The sequence below is a fragment of the Hyla sarda genome, chromosome 10, assembly GCF_029499605.1.
Source record: "Hyla sarda isolate aHylSar1 chromosome 10, aHylSar1.hap1, whole genome shotgun sequence".
Lineage (NCBI taxonomy): Eukaryota > Metazoa > Chordata > Amphibia > Anura > Hylidae > Hyla > Hyla sarda.
In genome coordinates this window covers 100,351,639-100,365,827 of record NC_079198.1, presented here as the reverse complement: position 1 = coordinate 100,365,827, position 14,189 = coordinate 100,351,639, and the positions used below count along the sequence as shown (strand labels likewise).

At 43.3% G+C, this 14,189-nt stretch overlaps 1 protein-coding gene across 3 annotated transcripts in view; it reads right to left on the bottom strand.

The window, feature by feature from the left end:
• The window catches only part of MORN1 (MORN repeat containing 1), a 443,783-nt gene that overhangs the window by 391,338 nt on the left and 38,256 nt on the right, over nt 1-14,189 (bottom strand). For all 3 annotated transcript variants that reach the window (XM_056543353.1, XM_056543352.1, XM_056543354.1), the window contains exon 6: nt 2,082-2,169. In XM_056543353.1, coding sequence (XP_056399328.1) covers nt 2,082-2,169 — 88 coding nt within the window. The remainder of the gene's footprint in view (nt 1-2,081; nt 2,170-14,189) is intronic.

The window sequence follows — 14,189 nt, the reverse complement described above, 5'->3', positions numbered from 1 at the left end:
AGCTATTTAGGCAACAATAATTCATGTACTAGAAAGAAAAAGACCTTCATACAAACCATGATGATCCATGAAGGTTCTTAGGACATTATCAGTGAGTTATCAATAAAAGACGTAGGTGTCATAGAGGAAGCCATTGTTATGGGACCCATAGATGAGGGACAACTAAGACTATGCCAATGTTTACTTTCATACACTATCTAAGCCTGCATATGACGGAAAACAGTCAGTGGGTCATGCTGTCCTTCTATTTAATATGCGACAAAAGCTCCAAGCCAACTTGCCCCCCGATTGTTGGGTTGAGCATGTGTGACCACCAACACTGAATAAATTAGGTGAAAATTTACAAAGGTGGAAAGGTACAAAGTCTCAAGCACCTTGAGAAAGGTGCTTGAGAAAGACTTCATTGTATAGTTGAAACGTTGCATGTCCTTTTACTGGATGGGTGAATAAACACTTTTTTGCTTCACCAATTTCTGGAGTGCCGTTTTCCACCTCTGTAACTTTGTACTACATGACCATAGTCGGTTCTTGAGGACTAAGAACCCTTGGACTTATAAAGTCTTTTTCGCAGTGCACCATTAACTTTTTTTTCCAGTTGGATAAATTTGGTGGATGTTCTCAAAAGAGATTAAAAGAACAGCAGGGGTGCCATTTTTAAAAAATGATTTCAATTAAAAACTTATGTTCTGTATTACTTAAACTTGGCTCTGATTCACAATAATGGGCTTCAGCTGTGCATTGTGCGTGGTAGTCAGAATAAAGGAGGGTTGCAATAATTATTCTGGAACACTAGGGGACTTTAAAGCATACCTGTCATTTCAGATAACTTTTCAATATATTGTGTATCTGTTGTGTGTACATGAGGAGCAGCCCTATTTTTGACAATTATATATCAACAGTTTTCCCCATCTGCAAGGTCCATCTCTAATTTTTAGTTGTCTCTAAACTAGCGGGTGAAGCATCTATGATGTCTCCCATATACTTCACACACACTGAAGAACAGGACAAAGTTCTATTGTGTCTTTTTACAGCACACCCTCAGAAGCAGCAGCAGTATGAGGGACATTATAGAGCAGTATTTGGCAGTGTAAGCTACAAATCCAGCCCTGGAATGAGATCTAATACTCTCACTTCTCCTCCACATATACTTTTATGGGCAGCATGTAACTGATCCCCCAGGGAGCTGCTAGTCTATTTTGCAAGATTTGAGCTGTTTTGAGTAAAGTATAAGTTTACGAAACTGTAGGAGCAGGAAAGGAGCTTGCTATGAGGAGAAAAGGCAATAATATCTCATAAGATACATTACAAATTTGATGTTTTCCTATACTATTAATTTATGCAACGTTCGGTAAAATGGTAGCAGTAGCATACATTTCCATGCATTACAATGTACAATGGACACAAGTACTGAAAACGAACAGCTGTCCTTCAGTGCGTGAATGCTTGCTGTGTAAGGCATAAGAAGCAGAAAGTATCACCAAGTGCTGGTATCAGAACCCGTGGGGTTAAATGGTTCTGACAGTGCTCTCTGTTTTGTTTTTGTTCTTAGGTTATGCCCAGCTGCCTGGACAGGTCAGCTGACCCGAATGAGAGCACCTGGCCTGGCTCCTATTTAAGCTGTTTCTGCGATTTGGCATTTTTGTAATCTCTTGGTATTGACTCGGCTAATTATTATTTCTGTTAGTGTGTGTGATTCCATACAGTTTCCTGAACTCCGTCTGTATTATAGTTTATTTTGTTGACGTTTGACTCCCTGCACGTATTCAGGCAGGTACTGTCACCGTGGTTGTGGACTCGTCGCCTAGGTACGCAAGTAGGCAGGGCAAGTGGGAGTGGGTGAGTTTAGGCCTTCACTCTTCCCTGCCCATTCGTGACAGCTGGAGTGGAGGTTTACAGCAACGCCTCTGGCAGACACATGTACTACATTTTTTCTATATATTTAACAAATATTTTATTAGCTGTAACTAAGAATACCGCAGAGCAATGACAGGTAGGATGATATAAGAGGAGATACAAACAAGCACAGAAAAGAACATGTAAGAAGGTTGAGCGCACAAAGATTTAATATTGTGTTACAGTACCTCATAAATTGTCCCATCTACACAGTGCAGAACACCATGTCCTTGACGTTGGTCCAGGACCCAGTTGCCCTCATAATGGTCCCCGTTTCTGTAATGATACATCATATTTTAGGTTTTTATTGGAGCTGATAACTGATTCTAATGGCCATAGCAATGTTAATTTTGAAAATAATACAGAAAAAATAATCAGAAACGTGTAGATGACCAAGACTGTAAGAGACCTAGTGCTTGAACTTCGAAGAACTGCTAGAGATACTTTCCAAACAGCCCAAGACTGGCAAAAAAAAAAAAAAAACTTCCCTTTTCTATGAGGATAGGCTGGCATATCATGATGTCCATAAATCTGCGACCCTGGTGGGCAACAAAAGCTAGACACTAGTGGCCACAAAGAGGAGAAGGATAGGGCCCCATATAATGCTATATTGTATATTGATCCTGATATACTAAGACTGTCTAACTCTTAGACACTATGGGGGGAATTTATCACTGTTGGTATAGGTGAGCGATTCTTGTCCACCTTTATTTTGTGTGGGGCTGATGTGTATGCGTGTCAAATTTATGAAATGGACACACAGCATCTGATACGTTTTGCGCAGGCGTATATTTACCCAAATTTCACTTCAGTACATCATTTTCTATGGCTTACTCGTTGTGCAAAAATGTTTTCACTTTTCTACAAAAAAAAAAGCTAAGCCATGTCTGGGCCTGTATGCACGCACTAAAAAATGTATGCGCAAAAAAATGATCAATAAATATCCCTACAAACAGCTAACCATGCACAAAAACATGTGACTTTTGACCCATTGATCAAAAAATATATGACTTTTTACCACCAAAAACAGTGTAAAACCAAAGCAATAACATTACCTTGATCTACTGTATGTAAGACATCTTACAATGGCTTAGGATAGGCCCCCCAAAAAATGTGCAAAAAAATAAATATAAAAATTAATAAAAATAAACCCCCTAATACAAATCAAAATGTTTTCCCTTTTTAAAATAAAACATTGTAAAAAAAAGAAGAAGTACACATATTTGGTATCACCGTGTGTGTAACTGTCCGAACTTCTAAATTATTGCATTCGTGGTCCCATTCGGTCAACAAAAATCCACACACCAAAATTGATGATTTTTGGTCACATTAAATTATTATCAAAAAGCCATATCTACACAAATGTGGTACCATTGAAAACTATAGCACATGGAGCAAAAGATAAACCCTAATATAGTTCCATAGGTGGAAAAATAAACATGTTATCGGGGTCAAAACATGACAATGAACAACGTTTTTTTTTTTTTTTTTCAAGTTTTAAAGACAAAAAAAAAAAATGTATTAAAGTTTGGTATCATTGTAATCATACTGACTCATAAAATTTATTTTGCAGGTCAGTTTTACCGTATTGTGAACTCCCAAAAAATGATTGCCCCACAAAATTATGCAATTCCATTTATTTTTTTTCTATTTTTTTCTACATATAATTTTTTCTGTCTCTGTAATACATTATATGATAAAAAATAAAGTGTAATCAATGAAAAGTACAACTTTTCATACAAAAAAAAGAAGCCCTAATAGAACTTTGTCCGTGGAAAAATAAAAAAAAGTTATGGGTCTCAGAAGGGGAGGAGGAAAAAAACACCCAAGTTCCCTGGGTCAACTTGATGGACATGTGTCTTTTTTCCACCTTACTATCTATGTAACTATCTAATATGCACACCAGCAGCTCCATTGAGTCGAGTCCCCATTCTTGAGATTGTGGGGTTCCCAGTAGTCGGACCCCCACTATCATACACTTATCCGCTATCATGTAACTAGGGGATACATATTTACCGTATTTTTCGCCGTATAAGATGCACTTTTTCTTCCCCAAAACGTGGGGGGAAAAGTTGGTGCGTCTTATACGGCGAATATACGCACAAGGCTGCTGCGGGCGAGAGCGGGAAGTCAGCAGTAAGTACAGAGACGGTGCGGTACAGCGCTGACTACCCGCTCCCCACCCGCAGCAGCCTCATGACCGCCGGTGAATTTTTCACCTCTCACCGGCTATGTTTATTGCCCTATGCCTGGAACATACAGTTCCGGGTGCCGGGCAAGTGAATTACTAATAACTGTATACTAAAAACCAGGGGGCCTCCAGCTGTTCTGAAACTACAACTACCGGCAAAGGCTGTCTGGGCATGCTGGTAGTTGTAGTTTCACAACAGCTGGAGGCCCCCTGGTTTTTAATATACAGTATTAGTTTTTACCTGCTCTGGCCGGCCCCCGCCTGCAGCCGCACACAGGAGCCGGCCCGGGCAGATAAAATCATAGGTTTTCCTATGCCGGACATCCCTATGTCCCGAAAAATCTTTTCGGGACATAAGGATGTCCGCGGGTCACTCACCATTCCCCGGCCGATGCGCGTCCTCCTCCGGTCCTCCTGCGGTCTTCCTGCGATCCTCTGCCTCTCTATGGTTGTACGCACGGGACCTCAGTGACGTCCCGTGCGTACAACCATAGAGGCGCCGGAGGACCGGAGGAAGACGCACGCCGACCGGGGCCTGGTGAGTGACCGGCGGTGTGTAATCTTCAGCGTTCCGGTCACCGCTCCTCCGGTCCCGGCACCTACTGCTATGGTCCATAGGCCATAGCAGTAGATGTGACGCTGGGCCAGAGGAGCAGTGACCGGATCACTGTGGGGCAGCACACAGAGATACAGCCTCCAGCCATACACTGTATATGGCTGGAAGCTGTATGTCTGTGGGGGGGAGCTGCCTACTATTGCGGGGGAACTATACTGCCAGCCATTGTGGGGGAACTATACTGCCAACCATTGTGGGGGAACTATACTGCCAACCATTGTGGGGGAACTATACTGCCAACCATTGTGGGGGAATTATACTGCCAACCATTGCGGGGGAACTATACTGCCAGCCATTGTGGGGGAACTATACTGCCAACCATTGTGGAGGGGGGGGGGAGCTGCCTACCATTTTGGAGGGGGGGGGAGCTGCCTACCATTGTGGGGGAACTATACTGCCAACTATTGTGGGGGGGGAGCTGCCAGTGCCTACCATTGTGGGGGAACTATACTGCCAACTATTGTGGGGAAACTATACTGCCAACCATTGTGGGGGAACTATACTGCCAACTATTGTGGGGAAACTATACTGCCAACCATTGTGGGGGAACTATACAGCCAACTATTGTGGGGGAACTATACTGCCAACCATTGTGGGGGGGAGGGGGGAGGAGCTGCCTACCATTGTGGGGGAACTATACTGCCAACTATTGTGGGGGAACTATACTGCCAACTATTGTGGGGGAACTATACTGATATAAAATATTTTACTACAGTATTTGGTTCAGAATCTTTTTTTTCTAGATTTTCCTCCTTTAAAATTGGGTGCGTCTTATATGCCGGAGCGTCTTATATGGCGAAAAATACGGTAGTTGTAGGAATTCATGCAGGAATACCCCTTTAATAATGCATAAAAGAGTACCTGTCATGCTCTAGTTAAATTTTATAATCCTCCCAGTTTACTGCCCCATCATGATAAACCCCCCCCCTGCCTTTATTTTGTATTATTTTTTAGTTCTCTACCTTGATATTGGTCAGTCTCAGTCAGATTCACAGACTGGGAAGGGGTGTTCCTCAGCAGGCATGATATCATCTGAAGCCATACAGGGAAGAACTTCCTCCCTCACTCTGCTACACACAGTCCAGAGCAGATCAGTGTGTGAGATGAGCTATGATTGGCTAAGGCTGCACAAACCCCCCCTCAGCACTCCAGACTGCATTTCCTGATTTTGGACTTCTGCCAGGCCAGCATGAGTCCAAAGTCTGTGCAAGAGATGGGGGGAAATGTGCTCTGGACAAGTAGGGAGACACCTAGTGCCCGCCTCCGCCCCGCAAATACTCCTATGTCACCCATATGGTGCCGCATCCCACGGTCTCACACTGTGCCCGTGATGCGGCCCCATATCACCATGACATTCCTAATCGTGCCCAAATAAAATGTATAAACACCAGGGCAGGACTGACTGAGGTCCCCCCGAAGCTGCGGCTTACCTCCGGAGCGAGGAGGGCGCCGCCGCATGCCCCAGCCAGTCCCAGCCACTTACCCATACCGACACCGACCTAACTTCCGGTCAGCTGACCCGACAGTCAGCCGACCAGGATGATGTAACAGAGCCCGTGGTGTGCCGAGTTAGAGAAGCCGCGGGTTCTTATAGTGCAGAAACCCCGCCTCTCTTACAAATACAGGCTAACTGCGCTAGCCTTCTCCCTTAACCCCTTCCCTAATAAAAGTTTGAATCACCCCCCTTATAATATAAAAATAAACATATGTGGTATCCCCGCGTGCGGAAATGTCCGAGTTATAAAAATATAACATTAATTTAACTGCACGGTCAATGGCGTACGATGAAAAAAATTCTAAAGTCCAAAATAGCGTATTTTTGGTCACTTTTTATATCATGAAAAAATGAATAAAAAGCGATCAATACAAAAATGGTACCGCTAAATTCAGATCATGGCGCAAAAAATGAGCCCTCATACCGCCCCATACACGGAAAAATAAAAAAGTTATAGGGGTCAGAAGAGGACAATTTTAAACGTATAAACCACAAAATAGAAGAAGGGACGGCACTGCTAAAAAAAAGTATCACCATGTAGTACCTGAGCTTGTAGAGGGGCCACGTTGTAAAAGGGGAGTCGCAATCCCACAACCAGTCTTTCGGTGCTCAGTGGCAAAAGAACAACAGTAGAATATCAAAGCAAGCACGTAGAAAGGATGCTCATGGCACTCGATACGCTGGTATAAAAGGTACTTCTTTATTTCAAGCGAAGGGGTTCACAAACATCGGGAGCGGAGACGGGGGGGGGACAGGTCAACGACCGTCTCACCACAACAGCGGCTTCAACTGGACCATTGGTCCAGTTGAAGCCGCAGTTGCGGTGAAACGGTCGTTGACCTGTCTCCCCCCATCTCCGCTCCCGATGTTTGTGAACCTCTTTGCTTGAAATAAAGAAGTACCTTTTATACCAGCATATCGAGTGCTGTGAGCATCCTTTCTACATGCTTGTTTAAACGTATACATTTTCCTGGAAATAGAAGCCCCCAAAATTTACAAAATTGTGTTCTTTCTTACATTTTGCCGCACAATTATTTTTTTTTCCGTTTTGCTGTAGATGTTTGGGTAAAATGACTGATGTAATTACAAAGTAGAATTGGTGGCGCAAAAAATAAGCCATCATATGGATTTTTAGGTGCAAATTGAAAGAATTATGATTTTTTAAAGGTAAGGAGGAAAGAATGAAAGTGCAAAAAACTGAAAAAAAACCTGGTCCTTAAGGGGTTAAACACAAATAAAACATAGAAAACTAAAAAAAAATTTTAAAGTACATTAGAAAGATTTTTTCTTTACCATAAGGAGTGCAATAGCAAAAATGTTTTTAATGATGGTGCCCATTTAAAGTTATTCATATAGTTATCAAATTTAAAGAAAGCAATCTTATTCTAAGTGATAGCAAATCATATATATATTTCCCTTTCAAATGTATATCTTTAAAGCGTACCTGTCAGATCCAACAAATTTTTTTTTATATGTCCCTTAGTATCTAATCTTGACCATGTACATCTAATTTTTATGCGTCTAGCACCTTTATTTATTTATTACACTATTACACTTTTAATTTAGCTCACTAGTCTGAATTCCTCTCAAAAGGGAGGGGGCGTGGCCTCACTGTGCAGGTCTCCACCCCCTCCCTCAGTATGCTGTCTGCTCACATCTCCCCTAGCATTAGCAAAACTACAACTCCCAGCTTGTCCTCACTGACAGTAGCGGGACAGAAGCTGACAGTGGGAGGATTTTTCCTCCAGCCGTGAGCCCTGCACTCACAGCTGTCAATCAAGGAAGTGTGTCCATGACATAGGTGATGACGCATGGACACAGCAGGACTAGTATGTGTCCAAGCAGGCAGGGGGGGCAGTTGTTTGATTGGCTTTTTCAGTATGAAATACTGAAAATTTTCTAATGAAAGCAATTGCAAAACCTATTGGTTTTGCATGCTTCACAACATATCAACAGTTTTTGTATCTGACATTGCCCATTTAAAGCTGAGTTAGAGAAAAAGCTAAAACTCTGGTGTGATCAAACAGTTAGGCTAGGTTCACACTGCGGAATCTCCGGGCAAAACATTCCCGCCCCGAGATTCCGAGTGCGGGAATCAATTGGTGCTAGGACCACGCGGACACTGTAGACTCCAATAGACTGCAATATGTTCCACGAGTATTTCCACCATTCTTCAGGTGGAAATTTTTCCGCTTACAAATTCCGCTTGACAAATTCCGAAGTGTGAATTTGTGAACGGAAACCCATTTACTACACTATACATTTTAGTAAGCGGAATTTCTGCCTGCAATTTCAAAGCGGAATTGCAGGCGGAAATTTTGTAGTGTGAACCTAGCCTCATACCTAGAAATGAGATGTCAGACTGCACCCAACTTTCCTCCCAAGAGCTCTGTATACAGATCCATCAGAAGCTCTGTTATCATGATATATGACATGCAATTGTGTCTGAGGGAAAAGATCTTGAAAGCAAAACCAAGCACACAATGGTCTAATGCCAGTCACAGACATCAGAGCCTTTTTTGCATGGCTAACTTATGATCCAGTAGTTCCTCATTATTGAATAAATGGCGAAAAATGTTAACATCAAATCGATGAACACATGTAAAGGTTATCCCGAGGATCTGAATTATTCTCACCATTGTCTAAACTGCTATAATCCTCTAAAGCAGTGGTCTCCAGACTGTTGACCTCCAGATGTTGCAAAACTACAACTACCAGCATGCCCGGAGAGTCTGCTGCTGTTATATCTTGCTGGGAATTGCAGTTTTGAGAGCCACAGCTGCTATAGAGCAATGATCTCTTAAAGGGGTACTCCGGTGGAAAACTTTTATTTTTTTAAATCAACTGGTGCCAGAAAGTTAAACAGATTTGTAAATTACTTCAATTAAAAAATCTTAATCCTTCTAGTACTTATACTACAAAGGAAATTCTTTTCTTTTTGGAACACAGTGCTCTCTGCTGAATCACGAGCACAGTGCTCTCTGCTGACATCTCTGTCTATTTTAGGAACTGTCCAGAGCAGCATATGTTCGCTATGGGGATTTTCTCCTACACTGGACAGTTCCTAAAATGGACAGAGATGTCAGCAGAGAGAACTGTGCTTGTGATTCAACAGAGAGCTCTGAGATCCAAAAAGAGAAGAATTTCCTTTGTAGTATTCAATAGCTAATAAGTACTAGAAGGATTAAGATTTTTTAATAGAAGTAATTTATAAATCTGTTTAACTTTCTGGCACCAGGTGATTTAAAAAAAAAAAACGTTTTCCACCGGAGTACCCCTTTAACTGTGGACCTCCAGATGTTGCAAAACTAAAACTCTCAGAATGCCCAGATAATCTGCGGCTTTCAAGGCATGCTGGGATTTACAGTTTTGAGAGCCACAGCTGCCAAAGAGCAATGATCACCAAAATGAGGGCCTCCAACTGTTGCAAAACTACAATTCCCAGCAAGCCCGGACAGTCTGTGGTTGTCAGGGCATGCTGAGAATTGCAGTTTTGAGAGCCACAGCTGCTATAGAGCAATGATCTCTTAACTGTGGACATCCAGATGTTGCAAAACTACAACTCCCAGCATGCCCAGATAATCTGCGGCTTTCAAGGCATGCTGGGATTAGCAGTTTTGAGAGCCACGGCTGCTACAGAGAAGTGATCACCAAAATGTGGACCTCCGACTGTTGCAAAACTACAACCCCCAGCATACCCGGACAGCCGTTGGCTGTCCGGGCATGCTGGGAGTTGTAGTTTTGCAACAGCAGGAAGTACACAGTTTGGAGACCACTGCTTGGGTTTCTAGAGAATTTGAAAAACATGGCTATTTTCTATGGGGACAATGACAATGTCTTCCATGAATAAGATAGAGACTGTTACTGTCACTACTATTACCTACCAGAATCACTGAGTAGTTCTATGATGTGTATATAGCAAAGTCTATGGCCAGTGCTTACCTGCCATGTATATTCTTCAGTCTAGGCTGCAATGATTTTCAGCTCTGCTCCATTACAGACCAATCCATATCCAATAAATATGTCTCAGCTTATCTGCTCTCTCCGGTAAAGAAGTATACATCTAAAGAAGACTGAGTCGGCTTCAAAGTTGTTCTGATGCTGACACATGCCTCCTACAATCATTTTCTTAAAGCCTACGTGAACAGTCAACGGTGAGAGCATTGCCGTTCTATGCGCTGGCATGCTGCTTGGTCTCTTGTTCACAAGTATGAGCAATATCAGTTCCAGCTCAGCTACATTGTCAGAGCTACACTTTAGTGGAGTGGTCACTGGGTATTGTAGTTCCCTCTCCAGGGACAGTCAATAAGGTCGCACCACTTGTGTAACAATACAATGGTCCCTCAAGATACAATATCAATTGGTTCCAGCACGACCATTGTATGTTGAGACCATAACTCTATGGAAATCTGGTAATTGGTTCTGAAGACCAAAAATAGCTTCCAAAAATAGGTATGGTAGATGACTTATCCAGATAAAGCAAGTCCTTACATATAAATGTAAGAAAGATCTGCTGGAAGCTGTAATGACTGTTTATGTAGAGGACAGGAGCTTCTTCAGGTTCCTGTACAGTACACAGAGTCCCATTAAAGAAAAATGGTGCAGCCCCCACCTGGAGCAGTTAAAGGGGTACTTCGGTGGAAAACCTTTTTTTCTTTTTTAAATCAACTGGTGTCAGAAATGTAAACAGATTTGTAAATTACTTCTATTAAAAAATCTTAATCCTTCCAGTACTTATTAGCTGCTGAATACTACAGAGGAAATTCTTTTCTTTTTAGAACACAGAGCTCTCTGCTGACATCATGCGCACAGTGCTCTCTGCTGACATCTCTGTCCATTTTAGGAACTGTCCAGAGCAGAATATGTTTGCTATGGGGATTTTCTCCTACTCTGGACAGTTCTTAAAATGGACAGAGATGTCAGCAGCTCGTGATTCAGCAGAGAGCTCTGTGTTCCAAAAAGAAAAGAATTTCCTCTGTAGTATACAGCAGCTAATAAGTACTGGAAGTAATTTACAAATCTGTTTAACTTTCTGGCACCAGTTGATTAAAAAAAAAAAAAAAGTTTCCCCCCGGAGTACCCCTTTAACCCTGGCACAGGTAAAAAGTAATACAGATCATTTAATACCTCCCTGTACTGTAGGGGGCACTACCAGACACCAGTCAGTGCACACTCTTCAGTAATACAAGTGTTTTACCAGTGAAATGCCCATTCTGATTGGTCTGTTCTTCATGTTATTGGCACGATTCGCAGATCTGGACTGTCTGTAGTATTGTATGTTGAGTCTGGTTTCAAGTTACGATGGTCCAGAAAAGACCAATGTATGTTGGAAATATTGTCACCTGAGACCATTGTAAATCGAGGGACCACTGTAAAAGAATTCAACGGCTCAACTGTGCATGACTCACATTCCAGAAGATTCAGGATGCTACCATCAGTCATGCCCTCCATGCCAAACTCACCAGGAAGTTACTGCACAAAAATCATTAAAGGGGTACTACAGAGAAAAGAAAATGTTTTCAAATCAACTGGTTAAATGGTTAAATAGATTTGTAAATTACATTTATTTAAAAATCCTCAGCATTGCAGTACTTATCAGGTGCTGTATGCTCCAGAGGGATTTGTGCAGTTCTTTCCAGTCTGATCACATTGCTCTCTGCTGCCACATCTGTCAAAAACTGTCCTGAGCAGGAGAGGTTTGCTATGGGGATTTGCTCCTGGTCTGGACAGTTCCTTACATAGACAGAGGTGTCAGACAGGAAATAACTACACAACTTCCTCTGGAGCATACAGCAGCTAAGTACTGGAAGGTTTAAATAGGTACTTCAGCCAAAATTTACTTATCCCCTATCCACAGGATATGGAATAAGTAGCTGATGGCGGGGGAGTCTGACCGCTGGGACCCCCTGAGATCTCCAGAACGGGCCCCGGCTCGTGGTAGACGGAATGCTTTCCATTGATTTCTATAGAAGCTCCTGAGATGATCGGCACTTGGCAATCATCTGCAAGATGATCCATAGAAAGGAATGGAGTGCATGCAGTCTAGTAGTAGATGGCACACGCTCCTCAATGAGACAGGTTCCCGTCCTGGAGATCACAAGGGGTCCCTGCGGTAGAACCTGTAGATAGGGGATAAGATAATTTTGGCTGCAGTACCTCTTTAAGATTTTTAATTAACAAATCTGTGTAACTTTCTGGGTCCAGTTGATTTAATAACATTTTTCAATAAGTAGTATTTATGTAGTGACTTCCTGGTAATTTTTGCATGGAGGACATTGATGCATGACTGATGGTAGCATCCAATATCTTTATGTCTCTAATCGGTGGGTGTCTCAGCACTGACACCCAGACCAATCAAAACTTTTTTCAAATGACAGGTACACTTTAAGATGCCCAATGCGCTTTTAACAGCTGTTGGCCTAACGCTCGTCCAGCCTGTTTTCCTGACCTCCCCATACACATGCACAGACAAGCATGCAAGTATTTTTTATGGGAAAAGGGGATGAGACTGTACCAGGCACCTATGGCGGCTTACTGTATATCCAGGGAGAATAAAAAGATGCAGAACTGAAATCAAAGGAGTACTCAGGGGAAAACGAACTCAAGGAAGCCCCAGCGGGATAGGGGATAAGTTATTTTTTGCCGGAGATTTTTATTAAACATGCCTGGCCCTGCTTTACTTATACATTGGGGTGAGAAAAAAGGCCTCTGTACACATTTTATGGTTGGCAGCAGGGGTCAAGTCCTGGAAAAAAAAGTGAGGGAACTCAACAATGATTTCCACCCAATAGCTTGTCCTGCAGGACTTCTGCTAATGGGAACAGTGTTCCTGCTGTGGAAAAAAAGTGCAGGAACTCAGTTCCCACCCGTTCCTGCAGGACTTGACCCCTGGTTGGCAGGTAACACCGAAATCAGCAGGTTCCGCCTGACTTTGCTCTAATGTGTAAGGAGACCTTTAGTCAACAGACGTTAAGTCAAATGCTAAGAAACTCAAGCCTCAATACTGGGGGATATTGGAGACCTGCATTTAAAATGGATCACTCTGCTCTCCTGACACATTTGTTTTGGAAAATACTTTAATTGCCCATGAAATAACAATTCTGGAGCATATTTTCCAAGAACTTTACATTGTGCTATATTCCTCTTGGAAATGTATGAATAAACTGACAATTGGGTGTTGCCCTTCTTCTCAACAGGGTGTGTCCTTTAACACAGCGACATTGTCAATACCCGTAGTCTGCGCAAGCTCTGATTGGAAATTGTCAAGAACAAGGTGTAGGGGGACATCTAGTTGTCAATAATTCATACATTTTCCAGAGGAATAAGACAGGTGTTACGCCGAGCGCTCCGGGTCCCTGCTCCTCCCCGGAGCGCTCGCCGCGTTCCTCTCTCTGCAGCGCCCCGGTCAGACCCGCTGACCGGGAGCGCTGCACTGACACTGCCGGCGGGGATGCGATTCACATAGCGGGACGCGCCCGCTCGCGAATCGCATCCCAAGTCTCTCACCTGTCCCGGTCCCCGGCTGTCTCGTCCTGGTGCGCGCGGCTCCGCTCCTTAGGGCGCGCGCGTGCCAGCTCTCTAGGATTTAAAGGGCCAGTGCACCAATGATTGGTGCCTGGCCCAATCTGTCTAACCTGTCTACCTCACTTCCCCTTCACTTCCTTGCCGGATCTTGTTGCCTTTGTGCCAGAGAAAGCGTTACAGTGTTTGCCTTACCAGTGTACCTGACCTCTTGCTATTGCTATTGACTACGAACCTTGCCGCCTGCCCCGACCTCTGCTACTCCTGACCTTGCCTCTGTCTAGTCCTTCTGTCCCACGCCTTCTCAGCAGTCAGCGAGGTTGAGCCGTTGCCGGTGGATACGACCTGGTTGCTACCGCCGCAGCAAGACCATCCCGCTTTGCGGCGGGCTCTGGTGAATACCAGTAGCAACCTAGAACCGGTCCACCGACACGGTCCACGCCAATTCCTCGCTGACACAGAGGATCCACATC